At 37.1% G+C, this 25,435-nt stretch overlaps 1 protein-coding gene across 1 annotated transcript; it reads left to right on the top strand.

The window, feature by feature from the left end:
• Positions 1–993: 993 nt before the first annotated feature.
• On the top strand, positions 994–24,600 carry LOC135108371 (prolyl endopeptidase-like). The gene is given in 14 exon segments (XM_064019302.1): positions 994–1,056; positions 2,021–2,244; positions 2,799–2,910; positions 2,912–2,977; positions 3,858–3,950; positions 4,590–4,732; positions 10,864–11,017; positions 14,129–14,329; positions 18,985–19,170; positions 19,452–19,714; positions 20,105–20,317; positions 21,364–21,511; positions 22,381–22,560; positions 23,374–24,600. Coding segments are annotated over 14 exon segments (2,115 nt in total). The 5' UTR covers positions 994–999; the 3' UTR covers positions 23,449–24,600.
• Positions 24,601–25,435: the final 835 nt, after the last annotated feature.

Genomic DNA, 25,435 nt, shown 5'->3' with positions numbered 1-25,435 from the left:
TCTCTCTCTCTCTCTCTCTCTCTCTCTCTCTCTCTCTCTCTCTCTCTCTCTCTCTCTCTCTCTCTCTCTCTCTCTCTCTCTCTCTCTCTCTCTCTCTCTTCCTCTCTCTCTCTCTCTCTCTCTCTCTCTCTCTCTCTCTCTCTCTCTCTCTCTCTCTCTCTCTCTCTCTCAGTGTGTTGAAGACCTACTTACAGTCAGCAGATTTTGTAAATTTCTCTGAACACACTCAGAATTAACCCCTGATAAGATGGTGGCTGAGTATAGGGGCATCCAGTATTTTTTTTTTTTTCTTACATTATCTATTTACCTTTTTGTTATTATTCTGTTTATTTATTTATTTATTTTTATTTATTTTTTATTTATTATTTTATTTATTTATGTATTTTTATTTATTTATTTTTTATTTATTTATTTATTTATTTATTTACTAACTATTTATTTATTTATTTATTTATTTATTTATATGAACTAAGCATTAATACACAACACCTAACCATGATGAAACTGTCTGTCTTTGCTTCCCATGAAAAAGTGACCTACATATATAGGGCGTCCTGTCATTTCTCCCAACTTTTAAGTGGTGCAGTAAAATGGTGGCACCAGCAGTAAGGGTAAGGAGGCACAGCTGTCTCAGTGCCACAAATTGGGGAGGTAGTGAGGAGGCAACCATGTGGAAGAATGATTATTAATGCATCTTTTCATACCTGAGTGGATTATACTTGACATATGACAGGTCTGAGAGTCTCATTGTTTTTCTGCTAACTCACTCTTATATAACTAGTGCACACACTCATCATTCTCTTCCGTCATCACTACCACTATTAAGTCTGAGAGCGTCTCAACCTGGTGTTTAAACCTGCATGACTGGAGGACAATGTGGCACTAATACATAATCCTTTTGCCTTGTCTCCACCATCATCCTGACTTCTCATATATTTTTTTTTCTTCAGTTTAGAAGTGGTGAATCGAAGAGGTGGGATGATCGTGAAAAAGGCAGCAATGGAGTACCCCAGTGTACGGCGTGATGATACTGTTGAGGAGCTGCATGGCATCAAGGTATGTTATGACCTAGTTATGATATACAAGGCCTGAAATTTATTTGTAATCCTGTGTGTCTCTGTTTTTCTTTCATTATTTAATCACTTTGATGTCCACTCTTCCCTCTATCACCTCTTCTAATCCATTCCAGATTTTCTCTCTCTCTCTCTCTCTCTCTCTCTCTCTCTCTCTCTCTCTCTCTCTCTCTCTCTCTCTCTCTCTCTCTCTCTCTCTCTTTCTCTCTTTCTCTCTCTCTCTCTCTCTCTCTCTCTCTCTCTCTCTCTCTCTCTCTCTCTCTCTCTCTCCTCTCTCCTCTCTCTCTCTCTCTCTCTTCCTCTCTCCTCTCTCTCTCTCTCTCTCTCTCTCTCATTTAGAGAAGGTATCTTTTTTCATGCTACTCAAATATTGTACATTCTCAAATGTCCAGCCTTTGTTTGTTTCAGGATTTTATTTATTTATTTATTATTCATTGGCTCTAGAACCTCATTTGTATTATCATTATTAATTTTACCGTACATTTTTATATATTACACATATCTATTAGAAATATATTGGATGCTTGCATCCACATGTGTGAAACATCAGCATGATTTTTAGAATCCATATCCTCATTGGTGATCAATAAATATCTGCATCTGCCTCCTTACTACACACAGTGAGGGTGCAGTGAATATACAAAAGAAGACTGAGAAAAATAGAAATTGGCAGATTTTGTTTTCATTTCTCAATATTCTGTGATAAAGTATTGTGGGCAGCTTACTGAATTATTTGAGTACCCATGTCACATTCTAGAATGACAAATTCTTATCCATCCACAATATATCATCATCTACAGTTTGCATCTGTGTCCACTGATTATATAAACTGGCATTTGCACCAGTATCTGAAGAATACATTTATCTCAACTCCTGTTCACCCTTACTTTTTTAGTAGCACCTTTATGCATTACCATCACTTCTCTCAATCCTTCATCCTTTCCCAGGTTGCAGATCCATACAGGTGGCTTGAGGATCCTGACTCAGAGGAGACGAAAGCATTTGCAGAGGCTCAGAATGCTGTGACAATACCATATCTAGAGCGATGCAGCATGCGGGAGACCATCAAGGAACGACTCACCAAGCTCTGGGACTATCCCAAGTACTCCTGCCCTTTTAGGCGAGGTGACCGCTACTTCTTCTTCATGAACTCTGGCCTTCAAAATCAGAGGTAAGTGGTAATCTTTGTCTCTCCTCTGAGTTACTGTCCATTTGCTGCCTCCATCTTTCATATCAATCCTTCTCAAAACTGTGATTTAAGATTTTTTGCATCTCTCATGCTTTCTTTTTCTTGTCTTAGCATTTTCAGAAGCTTGCATTGAAGTGGTCATAGTTCATAAATTAAGACTCACAATTTGCCCATCTTCATCTTGTACCCTTTAATCCTTTTCCATTTGTTCTTGTATCTCTTCCACTATAATGCCATTCTAAACTTCCCTTTTCTTGTTCTCATTCCTGTCTTCTTACGTACAGCGTGCACCAGCTTCCACAGAACTTCTTGCTTTTCTGAAGCTGAATAAAACTCTATGCTTGACTATAGCACATATGTAGTTTGCATATTTCCAGAATACAGGAATGGTAGAATATGCCTTCCTATCTGTATTTAAAAGGACAGAAGATTTTGTACCTTCATGAGGGTGATTCATAATTACTTATTTCTTATAGCAATCACTATAGTAAAAGGTAATGAACTAATAATCTCATTTTCATTTTTTTCCCATACAGTGTGTTGTATGTACAGGACTCCTTAGAAGGTGAGCCACGAGTGTTCTTGGATCCCAACACTCTGTCAGAGGATGGCACAGTAGCTATCTCTGGCTCAGCATTCAGTGAAGATGGGGGAGATTTATGCCTATGGCCTCTCTTCCAGTGGCTCAGATTGGATCACTGTCCACTTCAAAAAGGTGAGAAGCTACACTTTTAGGAAGTGAAAGAGTGTGAATTTGGAGGTATGAGTAATTTTTTTCTTCCTGGTGTACAGTGGTGGGGTTGTTACTGTCCAAGGGAGTGTTGGTGTCCCACTGTCCCATGCCTGTCATCTTTGCTTTTATTTTCTGGTGTCTTCAGGTAATGATGTCAGGTATGGGAAGTCGTATTCATCTTGTTACTCTTGTTTGGTTGATTTATTTTCACCAATTGAAATGTCACCGATGGAGCCAGAAGGTCAGGAGTACCATAGAAAAGAAAGTTAGAAAAAATATGATAAATTTCTTTTCTTTTAGTATTCTTCAACTCAAGTTTACTTTATTTAAATTATTTGGTTCTTAAAGTTTTATCACAAAAATGTCATCAAGCTTGTCACTGGTGCACACCTGTAATTGTGTCAAATTGACACTTCTTGATTAGATAAAAAAAAATTCATATTGTATTATATAGTAGTGTAACTAGGTTAATCTTATTTTAAAAGCTGTGAAATTAGTTATCAGAATTATGAGAAAATAAACATACTATGGCATGTTTTTATTTGAAATTGGGACAGAGGCATTATTAAAGCCTTTGACAGTGGCAAGTGAATTGTGGAGATTAGTGATGGGAAGACTTGGCTGTGGTGGAAATGAATGTTGGGAAGCAGGTGCATTGTAGTTCTATTTTCAAATGTTGCCAAGCTTTAACCTAGCAGATCTGCAAATATCACAAGCTACTTGTCAATGCCCACTTGTGATCTTGATAGCACTATTTGTATTATGTTATATCATTTGAATATTAAATGGAAAGTAAGAGACAGGCTTGAGGACTCCACCAAATTTATAAACTGAGAAATGGCAAACACTGTCTTTCTTATAGGTGTCCACAGGAGAAGACTACCCAGAGATACTACACAAGGTGAAGTTCTCCAGCCTGGCATGGACCCATGACCACAAGGGCATCTTTTATGGGGTAAGTCCTCAAGTGAAATTGGGAGTTCATGAAGGTGATGCTATTATCTCTGAAAAGGAAAAATGTAAGAGATTAGAAGAGAAGAAAGCAAGGAAAGAGATAAGAATTTGTTGCAGGTGATTTACCAAGATACTTTGCCTACAAAATGTTGATAAGAGTTGCAGCAGTAATGTTAATCAGTGTTCAGTGTATGAGACGGAGGATTTATTGCAGTTGGAGTTTGGCATACATGAAGTGAATAAGTGTGAAGAAGTTAGAGGAATAAGAAAACAGAGAAATTATTGAAGTAATAGAAACTATTGTCAGGATATGAGCAGTGGAGAGAAGGTGACAGCGATTTAGTAAGAAATTACATGAAAGATGTGTTGTTAGAAGGAGCAGAGGTTATGTATTGCAAAAAGAGAAAAACAAGGAAAAGTCAAAGAGTAGTACTTGGCCTGCTTGATAGGTGGAGGAAATAATTAGTCAGAAAGGTAGTAGAAAACACCTGTTAAAAGAAATGTAGTCCCTAGAGAAGTCAAAAGAAAAGTGCAGCATTAAGTAGTGAAATACCAGAATGATATAGGAAAATTAGAGGCAGACCAGGTGAATGAGACCATGATTAGCTGTTTTACCTCATATCTGCCTTCATTCACCCAGAGGTACATAGACCATGCAGGTGCTGCTGATGGAACAGAGACTGTGAGCAATGAAAACCAGAAGCTATTTTACCACCGTATTGGAACAGTGCAGGAAGAAGATGTGCTGGTGGTAGAGTTCCCTGACCATCCTAAGTGGCGGATGTAAGTATGGCAATGGTGGGTGGTGCTATGATTAATCTCATTAGTGTTAAGTATGAGCATATGTTTATTGGTTATGTAATAGTTTATCCATCACCACCATCCACCTGCTACTCAACAAAAACCCAGCAAGAAGGCACTTGAAATATTTAAATGAACAGAATAGTTTAGTATGTATTCAGAAATTGATGATGGAAGTTGGTTATGTAGATCATTTTCTGGTTGGTTTGTCTTCCTTTTTAGATCTATGTCAGTCAATTAATTAGTGTAGTGCCCATGGGACCTTATGGGAGTAAATATTTTTGGTTTATGGGCTGCTGCTACAGTTACCTAGGAAGACAAAAAGAGATTACTAGTGATGTATTATTTTTTAATTACTGTAGTCATACAATCTCCAGCACAACAACCACCATATAGATCTGTTTTGTTTGGTCAGTGGCCCATGACTTCATCCCTTAACCTGCCCCTCCCTCATAACCAAGAGAGAAAAGCAGATGGAGGAGTAGAGATACATACAGCAGGTCAAACTCTCAAACCCAAGCATTTAACACATTTAAATCACTTTCCCCACCATTCTCTCTCTCTCTCTCTCTCTCTCTCTCTCTCTCTCTCTCTCTCTCTCTCTCTCTCTCTCTCTCTCTCTCATCTCTCTCTCTCTCTCTCTCCTCCCTCTCTCTCTCTCTCTCTCTCTCTCTCTCTCTCTCTCTCTCTCTCTCTCTCCTCTCTCTCTCTCTCTCTCTCTGTTGAAGAGATAGAAGAGTGTTGTATTACTTGGTTTCTCTGCTTCTCTGCTTTTCCTTCAGTCTCCTCCCAATCCCCATGAGCTTCCCTTCCTTTCTCACCATTGTCAGATATAAGGGAAGATAACCCAGTACCTCCATGCGCCTCCCTTCCTCTCTCACCACTGTCAAAGATAAAGGGAGGTAACCCAGTACTGAGGAAGGGAGATCACAACCCACCACCTAATTGCTGAGAGATTTCCCTCGTGAAAGGCTTCTTAGAATGAACGTTACTTCTTTGGAATTGGTTCAGTTTTATTCTCATGGGCAAGTGTACTCTTATTACTCACACATTTTATACCTACAGGTTTAGCAGGTATATTTCAGGGAATTATTGACTAGGCAACTCTTTTGATTTAACATCATTCTCTTTAATTCATCATCCATGATCTTTCCTCTGTTGTTTATAGATGTACTACACACCCATCATCCTCATCTCTGCTATTAGCCCACAGATTTTTGTCTCTCTCTCTCTCTCTCTCTCTCTCTCTCTCTCTCTCTCCTCTCTCTCACTCTCTCTCTCTCTCTCTCTCTCTCTCTCTCTCTCTCTCTCTCTCTCTCGCTCTCTCTCTCTCTCTCTCTCTCTCTCTCTCTCTCTCTCTCTCTCTCTCTCTCTCTCTCTCTCTCTCTCTCTCTCTCTCTCTCTCTCAGGTTTTGCTAACATAAAATACTGCATCCTTTACTTTACACGAGCATAATATCCACGAAATCTAAGAGAGTGTTACTAAAACAATAACGATCCTAAAATTTTCTCACCTCGTGGTTCACTCTTGTTTTATAAAAATTACATAAAATATAATTATGACTCACCCTCCCTCTATTGGAATTGATGCATAGAGTTTGTGTTGAAAGTTGCCTCAAATTGAATCCAGAAAGGCCTTTAAAAGGTATATTTCTTTTGAAATATGTAGGAAATTTTATGGCTTTCTCTCTTTGTCCTCTATGCTGTTTTGAGTTAAAATTCCTGAGAGACACCACAGCTAATGTGTGACTGACATGTTCAAGGCCCATCCTTGATAGTGAATTGGCCCCCATCTGCCAACTCTTGGCAATTCCCATTGGATAGAGAATTTCTTCCCTACCTTTTAGTTTTTATATTGGTGACTTCATTAATGCACTGAAATGCTAGAAACTGATGAAAAAAAAAATTAAGGATGTAATATTACTACTGCAGCAAGTGACAACTGAAAAAAAAGTTGTTAACAGTTGAGAGCATCTCAGATTCTTGAACACAGGCATTATTGAGGCAAGCATTGGCATAGACTCCAAAATGCTTCCAACTTCAATCATCATTTTCTCAGTTTTGTGTTGGCATCACTGATCCCACGTCTGAATGGAGAATGTCAATTTAAATCTTCCATCATAATCACTAATGTGAACAAGTGTGCCTGCATTGGTTTGTATGCATATACATGCATGTGTGCATTTGTGGCAGTCCAGCGCGTGTATCTGATTGTGGCAAGTTCTTACTGCTGAGTCCCATAGAGCTGGGATGCCATGACCACCTTTTCATCGCCCCTGATGCCCTCTGTTTGGGGCCAGGACATTGTTGGACATCTGGACCTCCATACCATCATCTCCTGTGCATCGGGCAAGGCTGTGTGGTGTATGTCTCTCTGCCACTCCATTACTTGTCTATTACTCATTCACCTTTTTCTCTTCAATCATTGTCTTGTTTTTCTGTCCTCTTCTCTTACCTTTTAATGAAGGTCTGTACAATAACTCCTTCAAGTAAGGGAATTATTTTACAAGCTGATGAATATTGTTACCCTACTCCTCTTGTGTTCCTGTGCTTTACTACCTCTTCCTCCTTCTAGCTTGACGAGCATAGCAAGGACCTGAAAGTCTGGTTTTGCTTTTAAAGTTTCTTCTTTTTTGTGTCCTTTTCTTTGTCATTAGTAATTTTCAGTTCTTCTATGTGTCTTAGGTTTCTTTCTAAGCTAATGTGTTTGTGAGCTTTCATTTCCCTCATGTTCTAATTGATTTTTATGTGAACCCTTGCTATCTTATGCTCTCTGTGACTGTAACTACAGATTACCTAATGTTATTTTTTGTTCTCTATAGCTTCCCTCAGCGTGTTTGAGTAGTTTTTCTTTCTTGCACCATCATCATCTTGCTCTCTGGTTTACTTTTCATTGTTTCCTGTTCTGCTACCACACCTCCTTCAGTCCTCTTTTTTACTAAGTTATGATTAGTGATGAAAAAGCCATACATTGAAATATCACATGATAAGTGACTCCATCAGAATCAGCAGATGTTTGTTGTGCCTCGGCCCTCAGAGTGCTCGCAAAAGACGGCCTCCCTACACCCCCCTCTCATCTTACTCCTCCCCTTGGGGAAAAACCCACTCGTTTACCACTGATATCTGCACACAGGTACTCAGCCTATACCTAACCTCACCCAACCCTATCTATTGCAGATTCACTGCTTGCAGTTTAATGTCACTTATGTCCTGTTGTGTTGCTTCCTGGTCACTTCACTCTGTATCTCCTGAACTGCACTTTTATCTTATTGTATGTACTTTTACAGCATTGAGTCAAGCTCATTGTCTTTTTATATAATTTTACTTTTGTTTTTTATTTTATTATTTTTTTTATTTAGTTTTATCTTTATTTAATTTAATTTATTATTATTATTATTATTATTATTATTATTATTATTATTATTATTATTATTATTATTATTATTATTATTATTATTATTTATTTATTTATTTTATTTATCTATTTATTTATTTATTTATTTATTTATTTATTTATTTATTTATTTATATTTTTTTACATGTCTTCTTTCAGTAATATATTCCACTGATCTATAGGCCTGTCTGAAAAGCTGAATTTTCCTACATCTCTTTATATCTTACCTTATATAATTTTTGCATTGTCCTCATCAAGATGACTGTTAAGGTATTATTATGTTTCTTAACATTAATGTTTTCTTTACACATCTATACATTATGATCACATAACTTCTTTTGTGTTCTGATATTGGTACTTGTAGCTTATTCTTTCATCATAGCTAAAATCTTGCAGGCTGCACTTTCATTGTACCTTCTCAATCTTTGAACCTAGTCTTTCATGTGTGGGCTCAGTACTACTGCATATTTATGCACAGGCCTTATGAATAATGCAGTTCCATTTACCATTTCTTTACTGGTGTATGTAAAGGCTACTCTTATTTTAATTCTTTTCAATCTCTAAGAATTCTTCCTTTAACTTCTTGACTTATTTCTGCACCTGCCAAGTTCTGTTGATGGGATCCTTACTTTTACCACTCTTTCCTGAAAATGCCATTGTTTCAGAATCTTCTGCTCCTTTGAGGTAGTAATTATTGCATCTGTTTTATTTAATTAGGCAAACATTTGTATCTCTCTGTCATTACCTCTTAAGCTTCCTTGCCACTACTTCAGTTTCTTTTCTTCATCATAAAATACAACACTGATAGAGCCTTTTCACTCATTTTGCAATTGAGGCATGAGCTTGACTAATACTACAAATAATTCACGTAATTAAGAAGTAGTTGCTGAGCTTTCTGTGAGGAACTCTGCCCAACATGTGTGTTCCATTTAGTTCACTATATGTGTGTGTGTGTGTGTGTGTGTGTGTGTGTGTGTGTGTGTGTGTGTGTGTGTGTATGCATGCATGCGTGTGTTCATGCGTGCGTGCATGTGTGCATGTGCATGTGCACCTGTGCATACACTTTAGGTGGATTTACACGGGGCCATTTTTCCATCTGGCTGGTTCCAACCACCCGGAGCAGCCAGCAAGTTCCAGCTGAAAGTATTCACATGGTCGAGAGCAGCCGCTGGCCCACTGTATTAAAAATAAACAATCAAGATGGAGTCCTCTGACAAGCTGGTTGCTATTGTTGCAATTTTGCTGTGCTTGAAGAAACAGCAAAAGAAGAAATGATTGTGGGATTGTTCCTGGTCTCTATATCCTTGCAGGCTTTGGTGCTCATGATGCTTTCTAGTACATGCATGCTGGCCTGCTGGCTTCCTTAGTGACAATGTAAACAAACCAATTCTGCATCTATTTTCCAAACTTTTTATAAGTAAATTTAAATATTTTATTTATTTGTTGTATGTAATGGTACAGTCATTGCTTATTACTAAAACACTTTCCAACAATATTCCTCCTGTTTTCAATTTTATATTGATAGTTGTTCCCATTTGGCCCTGGAAAAATGCCGAGAAGGCAGGTAATCATACCAACAGAGTGGTTTCCCAGCTGGTCTGGCAATTCAGCAAATCCCAGTTGCATAATCCTGGCTGCAAGCAGCCACAAATTGCCCCTTGTAAACCTCTCTTTACTCATACTGTCATGCTTGCATGTATATATTTTGCTGTTTATATTATGACATGTCTTGTCTTCCTCATTAGTTTCTTTGCAGACTGGATGTATCTTAGATTCAGTTTGGTCCATATCCATCTCTATTTTTTTTTCTCTAGGACCATCACCACATTCACCATGACCCCTGATGTAGAGAATAATGATAATGTATGTCCTGAGAGTGAATAGGTTTTTTTTTTTTTTTTTTTTTTTTTTTTTTTTTTTTTTATTTATTTATTCATTTTTTAAGTGCAAGTCATGAGAAAGAAGAGTATACTTGTACAATGATTTAATGGGTGGTAAAAAGAATATTTATTGGGGTGGTTGGTTTCGCTATAGTTGTGTATAAGTGTGAATGGGATAAAGTTGACTGATGTAATCTCTTCTTAGGAAAAAATCTTGTGTTTTGATAGCCAGTGGCTGGAAAACGTATCATTTTCACTGTGTAGGGCAAGTGAGTGTTAGTTTTAGTAAGGACACACACACACACACACACACACACACACACACACACACACACACACACACACACACACACACACACACACACACACACACACACACACACACACACACACACACACACACACACACACACACACACACACACACAAATGAGTAGATATGTATTGGGATAATAATGACATGATGACAGAGAATTACATACATGCTGACTTTGATATTGGTATGCTTTCTTCTTTTCTTTAAATACATTTAACTCTTTTTTTGCACACACGTATGCATCACACACACACACACACACACACACACACACACACACACACACACACACACACACACACACACACACACACACACACACACACACACACACACACACACACACACACACACACAGATACAGACAATGTTACCTTCATTACCACAAAATACAGGCTCAGTTATACACCTCTCTTATACATGCACACATGAACTGAAACTCATCATCCTTTGCTAGTCACCTTTAACTCAGAAAAGCTCTTCTCACTTATATATCCTCCCCTCCCTCCTCCATCCCCGGTAGAGGTGCAGAGGTGACAGACTGTGGAAACCACCTGATAGTCTCCCCACAGCAAGACTGCCGTGACAACCTCCTCTTCCATGCACCCATTCCATCCCAGATCTCTGGAAATATTGAGCTCTCCTGTATCATTGATACTTTTGAGGCAGATTATGAGGTTAGTGATAAGCTAGCTGCTGGAGGGGTAGGCAAGACACGTTAGTGGCTCTGGATGCTTCTTTGTCATGGCTTATGTACAACAACATACTGAAAATGTTGCCATGATGCAAGACTGGGAAGTTCTTAGTTCATATACCCTAATATCATTTGTGTGATATTTGTCAGTTATTGGAGTATTATTCCAAAGCACCAGTTTGAATTTTTAAGTTTTATAATGTTCAAAACTAAGATACACTATATAAAATAGAGACCAGATGTAATCTGGTCAGAACTGAGCACTTCACATCAAGTATTCATCAAGCCTGAAGTTGCTTCATGAAAGAGTGTATGTTGAGTGACAGGGTGTGAATGGGTGCTACAGTGGCTGGTGTGCTGGATGGGCTAGTGTGCTGCTTAGTAGTCAATGATAGCTTGATTAGTTACTGGTAGGACATGGTAAAAACTGTCTGGAAACACTCAACCAATAATTAATGACATAACCATCATAATGGAACTTTTGCTAAATCATATGCATACGTCAGAGAAATGCCAGGAATCTTATGCAAGGCTTTTGGGAGGGACAGGAGGTAATAGGTTTCTTTTTGCTCTTTCGTGCATCTTGTCCCACATTGATTTCAAAATGTTCAGACTATTTGATACCCATTCTTCATCTGATGACCAGAACTAGAAATACATGGTAATAATATTAGACTTCTTATGACCCTTTGTGCTCTCTCTTGTGCATCAACAAGCAAAATACATTTTTGTCTCATTTATTTCTTTAAAGAAGGTATGCCTGTCATTTACTAGAAGAAATGAACAAATTAGATTCCTTCACATTGTCCAAAAGTTAATGCAGTAACTCTTGCAGTTATTCAAGAATCACTAAGTATCCTCAGTGCTTTATAGGAGGAAAACTTTAAGCCTCGGATGTTAGAAACGTCCCTCTTTGTGGTGATGTGGTAGTTGCCTTGGTGGTGGTGGTGGTGGTGGTGAGGGAATGAGGTGGTGAAGAATGGTGGTGGTAATAAAGCTGTCTCATGTCAATTTCATAACCAAAATGTCCTTTTTTCCCAGTAATAGCATCAGCATAATTACTGATATGTTTGTAATCATGAAAAACAAATTTATTGTTGAATGCCAAATCCTGAACTTCCCTTTTCCCCATGGGTTGTTCTATCCTTCATGCTCCTCTCATGTGCTGCCACCCACACCATGCCCCACTTGCAGTGCATGTCGGGTAACTGAGTGTGGGGGTTACCTGCTGGTGTTCCCACGTGAAGGCTGCCGAGATAACCTCCTTTACTTTGCTCCACTTCCCCACCGCTCCCTCGACACCTCCCAACTCCCTCTCCTCCTCACCTGCATTGTGGACAAGTTTGAGGCGAATTATCAGGTTAGGGCAGTGGGTGGGTAGTGTGACTTTATATGTCTTACTTTCTGCCTCTCTCATTTCAGATCTCGTGTGTAGTTAATTTATTCTTGGAGCTGTGGTGCTGTGAATTTTTTCCTTTGTGCTTAGGTTTTGATTACCAAGTTAGGATCTATATATAGGTAAATTTATATTTTTTGATGACATTTTTCTTTAGCATACTTTTTCTCCAGCTTCTCCCTGTTCAGGTAAAGTTGTGGAGATGGAAAAGCTGAGTGAAGCAAAAAGTTTAAAACAAACATGTTTTTTCAAAAAATAATGATAAAACTACAAAATCCAGTTCTTTTTAAGGGGACCAAAGACAGATCTTGATGTTCTTGTGAATGAATAATGACTTTGTAATTTAGTAGCGAATGAGAAGACTTTTGTTCAAATCTTCCATCTCGCTTACTCATTTGTTGTATGCTACAGAGTGGCATGAAACCAACTGTGTGCTTCATGCACTTCATATGTGTATTGGTACAGTTTATTTTTGCATGTCTAGTCGAACTAAGCAGGAGACACTAGACCTTACAGATGTCATTGCAGACATATGCCATCTCAAACTATATGTTCAGGCTCTCAACAGTCTCATCATGGCACACAGAGTCCTTGACAAAGAGAAGTTAAAGAAAATATCATCTGAATTAGTCATTATAATAGCAAGTATAAGAAACTGGTCTTTATGAGCTTTTGAAAATGAAAGAATGAAATAAGCAACAATTGAATATATAAATAAAGAAAAAAAACTTGAACACATAAAGAAAACATAGCACATGGTTCAGGAAGAAAAGTATTCTTTTGTTATAGTGTATGCTGGTGCCATGTTCCTTCCAGTACACAGGCCCCCTTCACCACCAGGGATTCTTTAGACTACATGTTGTGTATGAATGTGTGTGTGTGTATGTGTGTGTGTGTGTGTGTGTGTGTGCGTAGGAGGGAGAATGGGGTAACAAGACATGATGATGTATGCTATAAGTATGTATATATAGTCATAATTAACCAGAAAAGTCATGAAAATGTTATTCTTAAGTGATATCTTTGTGTGTGTGTGTGTGTGTGTGTGTGTGTGTCGGTGAATAATTAATGATTGTTATATACTGTAATATTGATGTATGATTAGATGAGCCTGGCACAAGTGTACTTGATCAGTAGGCATTAGTACATGTCCTAAGTGTTTAAATGTGAAGATTTTCACTAAATATTGCATGTACTAGATGTCTGGAGTTGTATTTTTGTTAATGATTTCTTGGACATTTTACTTGAAACTAGGTAATTTTCAAGCTATATTTGTTATTTTATTTATTTCATTAATCATTTATTCATTTTTATATTTCCTGTTTAGTAAGGGTTAGTGTTTAACCTGTCAAAATAGTTATGGGTAACTTAAAACTAATATCCTTGATTGTTTAATGGCAAAATAAGAATTTGACAAAGTATGAAGTATTTTTTTTTTCTCTGCAGTTTTGCTTTAGATGATAGTTTTATACTTTTCAGCATTTAGCAGTCATTGGCAACTGAAGCATTTTTTTGGTATCCAGTTATAGTGAGCCATTTACAGCCAGCAGAAAACTTATTGTTAGCACAAAATGACACAAAATCTACTGACTGGTTAGTTGATTTAGTGGAAATGTAGATGTGTAACAGGACACACTTATCCTTTGTAAATGAGTTGTCAAGTGACACATTTCCTTTCCCATCATCATGTTGCATTGATAGTATGTGACCAACGACGGCTCAGTGTGCATCTTCCGCACCAACAAGGGCGCTCCAAACTACCGCCTGGTGAAGATTGACCTTGCCTCACCCGCCCCTGAGCACTGGATGACGCTGGTCCCAGAGCATGAGAAGGATGTGCTGGACTGGGCCGCCTGTGTGCACCAGGACAAGCTGGTAATCTGCTACATATCTGATGTGAAGGTGAGTGTTTGGAGTAGCCCTGTGCTGCAGCCTTTGTACTCCTTGCCTCTTTAGGTTTTTTATTTATTTATATATTTATTTATTTTGTTATTGTTATTATTATTATTATTATTATTATTATTATTATTATTATTATTATTATTATTATTATTATTATTATTATTTTATTTATTTATTTATATATTTTTAATGTAATGGGGATTGGCCAAGGGCATTGAAATTAATATAAAAATGGCCCATCCAAGAAGAGCCAAAAGGGTCAACCAAAATTAGAGACTAATCATTTAATGCACTGTTTGCTGTTTGCATTTCTCATTTCTCTTTGTCAGATTATTACCATTAAGCATGGATGTACTGGGACTATGCTTGCAAGTACTTTTAGATTTGTTTGTCTATTATTATTTTTTTTATAGATAGAGAACTTCTTAGAATGAGTAGTAGTACCAGATATTCAGCAAACACATGACTAATCAGGCATCAATAAACCAATTATTATTATTATTATTTTTATTATTATTATTATTATTATTATTATTATTATTATTATTATTATTATTATTATTATTATTATTATTACATAATGTAGGGTCTAGAATTAAGAACAAAAAATGGCAACAGAAAATAGGCCATTCATTAAAATTAATCACTTCCATGAACACTCACTTTCAACACAGCCACACATTCTTGCTAGATTCCCTGTTATTATATACACCTTGTGACTTAATTAGGGTTTACTAGTGGAATTAATTTGTTGTTGAAGCACAGGGCTACTTGATGACCATATACTAGTCCAAAATCCATCAAAGAGGAGGCTACCCTCTTTAGGGAAAAGGACCTATCTTTACCCACACAGCAGAAGGATCAGTTGTGCTGCATATTTCTCTCTCTCTCTCTCTCTCTCTCTCTCTCTCTCTCTCTCTCTCTCTCTCTCTCTCTCTCTCTCTCTCTCTCTCTCTCTCTCTCTCTCTCTCTCTCTCTCTCTCTCTCTCTCTCTCTCTCTCTCTCTCTCTCTCTCTCTCTCTCTCTCTCTCTCTCTCTCTCTCTCTCTCTCTCTCTCTCTCTCCCCCTCCCTCCCTATCTGGGTTGGGCCGAGAACCCACTGAACACCTCTCATATATTAATCATTGAACTGTCACTGCTTCATTTAGAAAGGTGAGAAGAAATTTTCGTTAGTTCTCAGCAAATACAGAATTTTGAAAAATTTTTGTTTATAACTGCTTCATGTTCTCATACTCCTGCAGCAGCCACACAGCTTGTCAGCACACTGGATATGTCACACACTTCCAAAATGCACCACAAACTGCCAATTCAGGATTGAGCCTGACACAACACTGTCATCCAACCAAGTAAATTTTTTTCACATCATACTGACTTTCAGTCTTGAAAAGATGAGTTGGAAACATGGATGGTAGGGCTGGGCAGGACCCAATTACTGGTTTCAAATTATACAGATCTTCTAAGACGTGATGGCTTGAGCCAGAGTAATTAAACACCTATGTGATGGTTACTCAGGAGTTAGGAGTATAATATAGAATCAAAATTCTGCTTGAAAAGATCTGTCAAATATTAAGTCATAAAATATTTGACAATAATATTTATAAGCTAAATAAACAAATTCCATGAAGGTTATGTTGAACAGTATATTTCTGCTGATGATGCTAGTCAAGATTTCATTGCTGCCAAACCCCTTTTTTGTTGGAAGCTGATTGGTTAATGTGTTGTCGTGTCAGACTAGTTGTTATACATACCAGCCATGCTGGCTTTGAGGTTTTCAATGGACTCCAAGCTGCCAAGGAGAGTTAAGATGTGGTAATGGACTCCTGGGATATATACAAATATATTGTGGATAGTTGTGTATAAAGTACCTTGAACTTTCCCATGTTGAATTACAATTACTGCCAAATTTTATCTTGTAGGATAAATGTATTTTCAAGGATATAGTGCAAAAAATGTGCATACATCTCTGTTTGAAGCCATGAGTTGTAAGTAATTTACTGACAAAATTAAACAGTTCTGTTCTAAGATGTAGTATAGCAGCCATGTGAGGCAGAACTTCAACAAGGAACTACATACATAGAGTTTACCACACCTACATTAGCTGTGTGCTTGATGTGTAAAGATGTGTTATAGAATTTACCAGGCTGCCAGTCTGGGTAAGATTCTAATAACCTCAGTGTTTAAATTAATGCTGTGCAGTTGGTGAATATCGGGTTGCCTCATGGATCCAGTAATTGCCTCGTTTCCCATGTGAATACCACATAGCCAGTAATCAGATTAAGATCCCAATCCCAGAGGTCTCCGAGGACATGAAGTCAGGCCCACAAACACTGAAAATATTGGCTCCTGCCCAGCTCTAATGGGTGCTGGTTATATTGTGTAGTACATTTAAGAGTATATATTGCTCATGTTAAATGGCTCTTCATTTATTTTTTTTATTCTTTATTTTTTATTTATTTATTTTATTTTTTTCATTAGCATGTGCTTTCCTTTTTCATATTTTTGCTTTTCACATCAAATTGGAACTTTTCTTCAGAAGACACTAGTTGCAGGTACAACTTTGGTCATTGGGAATCTTTCAATGGAGGATGACTTATTAAAGTGGATTTCTCTCTCTCTCTCTCTCTCTCTCTCTCTCTCTCTCTCTCTCTCTCTCTCTCTCTCTCTCTCTCTCTCTCTCTCTCTCTCTCTCTCTCTCTCTCTCTCTCTCTCTCTCTCTCTCTCTCTCTCTCTCTCTCCACATATAATTGGCTGTTTCACATGAAGCCCATGTTATTCGTGTCACTTTCCCCAGAAGCTCCACTTAGTCCATGGGAGATTTCATGTGAGTCACCCCCCTTACTGGAAATGTGGTGGTATTGATGTTGGTAGTGATGTATGATGGGTGGTGGTGGTATGCTTGCTTAATTTTGCTTTGATTCTTATATTTTCCTCTAGATATAAAAAGGAATTTAGTCTGCATTCTCTCTCTCTCTCTCTCTCTCTCTCTCTCTCTCTCTCTCTCTCTCTCTCTCTCTCTCTCTCTCTCTCTCTCTCTCTCTCTCTCTCTCTCTCTCTCTCTCTCTCTCTCTCTCTCTCTCTCTCTCTCTCTCTCTCTCTCTCTCTCTCTCTCTCTCTCTCTCTCTCTCTCTCATCTCACACATTATATTTATTTCCAAAAGTGACCTTATTCATCTACTACCTAAGAGTCAAAAGGGATTTCTTCACAGGGCTGGTGGAGCTCAGCTCCACAATACACCTGTTATGGCTCTCACAGGACACCCACCAAATATTGCTTTATTTTATTTTCCTTGCTGTCACATGTGAGTTAGATTCTAATTCACACTTTGCAATAGTCTGGAAGTGAATATCTGTTTTCTTGGCCTTACTGGGTCTCTTTCTTGTGAGTAGGAATTACGTGGTTCCCTCCCTAGTGAATCTTGACAACCCAGCGCTGGACACTCCATAGACACACACTGATTTGTTTGGAGAATACCTTTGTTAGCAGACCATATTCCTTTAGGGCAGTGATCTGGGTAGTGATCTGTGTACTTAGATAATTTTCTTGCTCATATCAACAACACAAGGGGCTGAAAGGGGCTGGTAGTGCAGGCCCAAAGGGGGCTGAGGTGCGACAGAACTCAGAACATAACACCAGCAAGACAACAGCTAATTGGGGTTTGCTTGACAGGGTCAGAAGCTCCTATCACTACACTACTCTGTATAGATAGCATAATGCTTTGGAGTGGTAACAGGTCACTCTTAAGGCTGAAGCAAGATTTTATACTTAATGGGTCAGCCACATCCAGATTGGACTAATTTAAAGTCAAGCACAGTGCATATATATTGGGGAAGCAGAAACTAACACTACAGGAAGATTTAATACCAGATGAAAAGAAATATTCATAATAAAAATGAGAATAAAAAAATCAAGGGAGTGAATTCCAGTTCTAACAGTGCACATGAAATATAAACTGTGCATGGCATGTGTCAGATGTGCATTACCTAATGGTAGTGAAGCTTGGCCTATTAAAGATATGTAATTTTTCTTATGCTGAAATAAGAATGATTAATTGGATGTGTAGTGTTACTTGGAAGATGGCCAGGGAAGAAAGAAATCTGGAAACAAACCTATTATTGAGACCATCAGTAGAATCATAAGAAAAGCCAGAATGCATTGATTGAATGCATTGATTGAAGAGAGAATGAGAATTATTGGTTAAAACACATTAGATATGAATTGATTTTATGTGTGTGTTGAAATACAGTTTATGAATATTATGTAAGGTAAGGCATTTTTAACTACCTTCTTGCATTTACTTAATTTTTTATGATTTATTTTGAATAATTGTTTTTGTATTGGAAAATAATGTTTAAGATTGATTGATTGACTTAAGAAAATGGTGGGGGGAAGGCACGAAACATCACGATCATACAGCGCTGTGAGTAAAAATGTGTGTATAAGCAATTTACTGTACAAGACTTTTTTTTTCCAGCTTTGTTTTACAACTACTGAAAATATCAAGTTATCAAGTGATGTAGCTTGGCTTGCTGCCATCACATGGCTATGGCTGACCTATATATCAGTATGATGATTATGATAACCACAACCCTGATTGATGAACCAGAAGTAAAACATTAGTGAATATTATTATCATCCTTTTGTCTCTTCCTCTCAGAGTGTCTTACAGCTGCACAGCCTTGCCACTGGGGAGTTGCTGATAAGATTGCCCCTTGACATGGGTACCATCAGTGGCTATTCAGGAAAGAGGCACCACTCTGAAATGTTTTACCAGTTTACCTCCTTCCTGTCACCAGGAATCATCTACCACCTTGACCTGACCCAGAATCCCCTCAAGCCAAAAGTGAGTTTGTATGTGTGTTTGTGTCTATGTGTGCTCTGAGTGTGTTTTCTCATTACCTTGCCATGTATCTATGTAAAATTCTTTTGACTGCTTGATTTCCAAAGTGTGTCACATTCTCACTGATTTTCCCATTGCTGAAATCTCCATATTGGAGGTTTCTGTGTTCACCACCAACTTTAGCTTCAAAAGTTTCCTTCTGAACAGTTTGTATATCCATACTATCACATCTATTCACACAGTCCAAGAAATCACTCAGTCACATCCTTTCTCACCCGATCCAGATCTTCCGAGAAATAAAAATTGATGGCTTTGACCCGTCAGAGTTTGAGACGCGGCAGATTTTCTATCCAAGTAAGGATGGCACACGAATTCCTATGTTCCTGGTACACAAAAAGGATCTGGGCAGTGGAGGAGATGCACCCACACTGCTCTATGGGTATGGTGGCTTTAACATCAGCATCCAGCCCTATTTCAGCATCTCACGGGTTGTCTTCCTGCAGCTCTTCAAGGGTATAGTGGCAGTGCCTAATATCAGAGGAGGAGGGTGAGTGTTTTCCTTCCTTGGTGTAAGTTTTGTTTTATTGTAAGGGGGCTTAGCAACAGCTGTTATGTTGTTTTATGAGCATTATTTGATTTTATTCTTTATTCATTTAATATTTTTTAGTACCATAAACTGCACACTAAGTTTTCTTTTTTTTTATTGTATTTGTTCCTTCCAGGAGTATATAACAGTGATGTGCAAGGCTGGTGAAACTAGTTGGACTTATTTCTTTAGGAATCTCTTGTAATTATCTTTTGATATGACAATTTAGTTGGTAGATATTTGAAATATTTTGCCTATGTTTTTAATGCCAAGTTCTGACATCATCATAGGCCTGCGTTTCATCAAGATAATAATAATTAGAATAATAACCTCAACAACATTAATCCACAGGGAATATGGAGAGGCATGGCACAACTCAGGTCGTCTCCTCAACAAGCAGAATGTTATTGATGACTTCCATGCAGCAGCAGAGTATCTGGTGCGTGAGAAGCTGACACAGCCTTCGCGCCTCATCATCCAGGGTGCTTCCAATGGTGGCTTGCTGGTGGGAGCTGCCATGAACCAGCGACCAGACCTGTTTGGGGCAGCCATCGCCCAAGTGGGGTAAGGCAGACATACAGAAGGGTTCAAATTTCTTTTACAATGGTACCTCCAACTTACAATTTTTTTGAGATACGAACTGTTGCTTGGATGATTTTTTTGCTTTGAGTTGCGAGCCAAAATCCAAGATGTGAGTGAGCTTCAGATAAGCTGCCACCAGTTGGCACTTGACAGTGAGTACCACAACAATCGCCCAGCATTCCTCATCTCACTCATTCACTTCACATGTTTTTATACAACATTTGATATTTATAAATACAAGAGAGAGAGAGAGAGATGAATCATGGTTATGTGACAGCCAGTGATTGATTCTGACAATGGCTGATGATGCAGTGTTCTCTCTCTCTCTCTCTCTCTCTCTCTCTCTCTCTCTCTCTCTCTCTCTCTCTCTCTCTCTCTCTCTCTCTCTCTCTCTCTCTCTCTCTCTCTCTCTCTCTCTCTCTCTCTCTCTCTCTCTCTCTCTCTCTCTCTCTCTCTCTCTCTCTCTCTCTCTCTCTCTCTCTCTCTCATTGTAATTAAACCAGACAATAAAAAATATTCATCAGGGCTCACACATTTACTTTAAAACACTTGGGCTTTAGCATGAAAATATAAAAAACAGAAATGGTCCCCATTTTAGAAGACTTAAAATCATAAATATGTCACTTATTAATGCAGAGAAAGTTGAGAGATCTAAAGCATCTCTCTTATATCACTTTGAGTAGCACATTATTTAATATATATATATATATATATATATATATATATATATATATATATATATATATATATATATATATATATATATATATATATATATATATATATATATATATATATATATATATATATATATGTATATAAGGAAGCTCAAATAACAGTAAGAAATTGTTGGACATGAGTTGACAAAAAGTATAATAAAAGGTTACATAAGAAAACATTTTATTTTTATATTTAAGCATTATGTATTTGTTTGAGTCTTTTTCTTGTCTATATATTTAGACACTTTTATTCATGATTCATGGTTGTATTCACATCACAAGCTATCACTGCTTGTTTTGGTTCCACAGAGTTATGGACATGCTGCGATTCCACAAGTTTACCATTGGGTATGCTTGGTGTTCTGACTATGGCAACCCTGATGAGAAGGAACACTTTGAAAATGTGTACAAATTTTCACCACTCCACAACATAAAAGCCCCCCCACCTGGCGCACAGGTTTGTGTGTGTGTGTGTGTGTGTGTGTGTGTGTGTGTGTGTGTGTGTGTGTGTGTGTAAGACAATAATGTTTATTTTTTGATAACTATAAAAGGGAAATCACAACTAGGTAAGAATGAGTAGCATGTTACATTTTTTTTTATATCAGATACAGTGTATTGAAGGAAGTAATGCATAAAACTTTGATTACTAAAATGAATGCGGCAGAATACCATGACATTATGGATATGATAAAAATGGACAAATACTCATCATGTACTCATTCTTTGAAAATCACATAGTTTGCCAACTTTTTTTCACCAAGATATTATCCTTCTAAGGAAATTTGACACATGAAAGTGGGATAAAAACAACATCATCTTTCACTATTTAAGGCTAAGACATTTTGCAATAGCTGGCTCATCAAACACAATTGCTTTTGTTGCTATACTCTCATTCCTCTCAATATGTTTAACATGCCAGTAATCCTATGAAGTGACCCAGACAAAGCACCACATGCTCGCACACACATCATTTCCACACTTGGGCCTTTCACACCACAATGGAAAGTGATTGTTTAAGACTTTGTGAAATTTTAGTTTGTAATGAAAAGTATTGACCATATTCTTTCATAGGATGTGGCAGTAACATACAGGTTAACTAAGAAGTTTTTATTTTAATGAAACTGAGCAGAAATGCATGAGAGTAAGAGAGAATTGATTTAGCCCATTTAAAAAGTAAAATAATAAATAAAAATAATAAATTATGGAATTCGTATTTGAAAAATGGTGGCCAGTATAAATGAAGTTTATCGAGGAATGTAGCTAGATGAATAGAAAACACATTAATGTAATATTTATCCTAAATTGTGTGCATCTTGCCTCCTTAAGTATCCTGCCACACTGCTGTTCACCGCTGACCATGATGACCGAGTAGTGCCATTACACTCCTTCAAGTTCATCTCTGAGCTGCAGTACCGTGTGGGTTGTCTTTCATGTCAGAAAAATCCACTCCTTATCCGTATCGAGACCAAAGCAGGACACGGAGGAGGCAAACCCACAACCAAGGTGGTGAGTATCACAGAAAACTGCTTGACAAATAGACCATTTTATCTGTAGGATTTGCTATTCACAGGAGTCCTTTCCCACCTTCCTTAATCCCCAGGAATACAAAGGATGCAGTGTAATATGTAGGTATAATGTAATGTAATCTAATATTATATATATATATATATATATATATATATATATATATATATATATATATATATATATATATATATATATATATATATATATATATATATATATATATATAATTTATTATACAACTGCATATAATATATAATAAAATAAATGCTGATGGAGTTTTTGAGACCTTGAAAATGGTAATGTTGAATGTAATGAAAGAAATGGTCAGGATAAAAATGAATAAGTTTGTAAAGAAAGGTGAATAGAAAATGTGCAAAAAAGTAGTGATGGGAAAGAAATCTGCATGCAAGAATACTGGAATCCAAGAAAAATTATATTTAGAATGTAAGAAAGTAAAAAGAGAGTGAATGGAAGTTTTGGATGATGGATGAGTGAGAAGTATAGAGGTTATCAAAGGCTACATAGAAATGGGGTTGAGGAGAGAAGAGTGATAATAAATATGAACAGCAAAGTCAATGAGATGAAAGATATTGGTGGAAGGATGTCAAGAGAAACAGAGAATGCGAATGGAAAGTGGAAGAGATGTTTAAAGTTGTTCTTGGATGAGATTTTTAATTTGTGGAACAAATTATGTAAGGAGGTAAGAAGGTAATATAACTTTCTTTTTACCTAATCATTATTATATGTATTTCTCATCATTATAATTACTGTTGATTATATTTTTTCCTGCAGATTGAGGAGCACACAGACATCTTCTGCTTCGTCATGCTTACACTGGGACTGGACCCATCACCATCACCCTCATAGATGTCTCAACTGACTTCAGTTTGTCACACTTTAGGACTCCTTCTGTGCCTCCTTAAAAATACTTTCTATTCTTTACCTGCCTATAAACCTACCCTCCCCTATTCCTTACCTGGCTATACACCTCCCCCCAAATGACTTTCCTGTATGTTTCTTTCATATCTCTATCTCCTAGTCCCCAATCAAGACACTTTTAACTGTTCCTTTATTCTTAACACTTCTCCCTCCTTCTGGCCTTCATCTTTGTGTGTATCTCTTGGCCATCCACTCAACACCTTTTTCACCAGAGGGTAGCTCGTCCATAACGGGTACAGTGACAAAGGTAAATCAGATGTTCATCGTACAAAATTTTTTTTTTATTTATTTTTATCAGTATATATGTGAATTGTATTTGATTAAGGGTTTTGTAGCATTTTTCCTTTTTATTTTATTTTATTTATTTATTTATTTATTTATTTATTTATTTATTTATTTATTTATTTATTTTATTTATTTATTTATTTATTTATTTTTTCTTACTGAATTTTAAAGCTTTTCTTCTTTGACAGAATTTTCTTGGTGTTGAATATATTTTTTTTCAGGCAACTAGGAACATTAATCGCTCAATATTTGTGTTTGACTATTTTATGTCATTTGGTCACATTGAGGGAACTGACATTTTTTTGGTACATGTTATGCTGCTCCATGACTTTATATAATTACATACAGTTATTAATTTATATTGGGGTGATTATTCAGGTTTGTATCACATGTATGTTTGCCTTTTAACTTGCAGTGTATTTGTATGTGTTTTACATTAAAAATAAAAATTCAGGCATGGAAGAGTCTAGAGGCACTGCCAGGCACTGCCATATTGAAGAAGGGCAGGAGTGGCAAGCACTGTAATTACTGTATACATAGTTGCAGGGTGTGAAATCAGAACATCTTGAAGAAACCAGAAATCTTTCCCTCTCTCTCTCTTCATGGGTACATCAGTGGAGTTAGTAGTTAAGAAGCTTTGGTTGATTGGCATCACAATAGTGAGGACTTGGACTTGTGGTGCCAATGCCAAGGCAGTTAATGATGTGTGTGAATTTCTGCTGAAAAGAATGCTGGTAGTATGAACAAGAAACTTTTTTATGTCTCATTGATGAATTACAATAAAGAAAATATGTATGCAATTTTTTTATTGAAATAAGCCATAGTCATCCATCCAGTCTTATCTTCTGATTGAAAACCAAACTGAAGTGTCAGATTAATCATTCTCTCCTACTAGTGTGAGATGGTTTGTTTGCATGCATGAGGAATAGTGGGGTCATGGAGATGGTGAAACAGGCATGGTCTACTGGCATTGGGAAGTCAGAGCAAAGGGGATAGGAAACTCCCCTCCGCTACTATTTTTTCATTCCTACAATAAGGCAAGTTGTGATATCCTGTCATTACCTCTGTTTAAGGGATATCAACCAACCATGTATGTAGATTAGGAAGGTTTGGATGTTTTAATTCTACTGATGTTAAGTAATGGAAGAAACTGTACATCACCAACTAGAGAGTAGTCTTAAGGAAAAGAGGAGGGATAGAGATACTCTGAAAACATATGACTTCTTCAGTTGGGATCTCTTACAGGCAAAAGATTATGTTCATATCCCATGATTGCATTATTATAAATGTTTCACCTCATTGTTGCCTACAATAGCTTGTCAGCATCACTCACCAAGCAATCTTCTCGTGAGGAATTAATTTACATAAAGATTCTTTAGATTTCCTAACCTCCAATCTTTATATACTGTACTTTCATTATAGACAGTGCAAACTTTATATTTCTTTGCCTTACTCTTTATCTATTAACTAAACACAACTTTCTGCATGAAACTCAACTTCTTTAATAACTCTCCACAATGAACATTCTGGGGTTGTCCCTCAGTAAAAGCCTTAACTAGAAATACCTATACTGTAAACCTCTTAAGTTATCTCCCATGAAGTTTGGTGTTCTGAGTCTTTTCTATCAGTT

This window comes from Scylla paramamosain, chromosome 17 (assembly GCF_035594125.1).
Source record: "Scylla paramamosain isolate STU-SP2022 chromosome 17, ASM3559412v1, whole genome shotgun sequence".
In the NCBI taxonomy this organism is placed as follows: Eukaryota; Metazoa; Arthropoda; class Malacostraca; order Decapoda; family Portunidae; genus Scylla; species Scylla paramamosain.
This window is presented reverse-complemented; position numbering and strand designations above follow the sequence as displayed.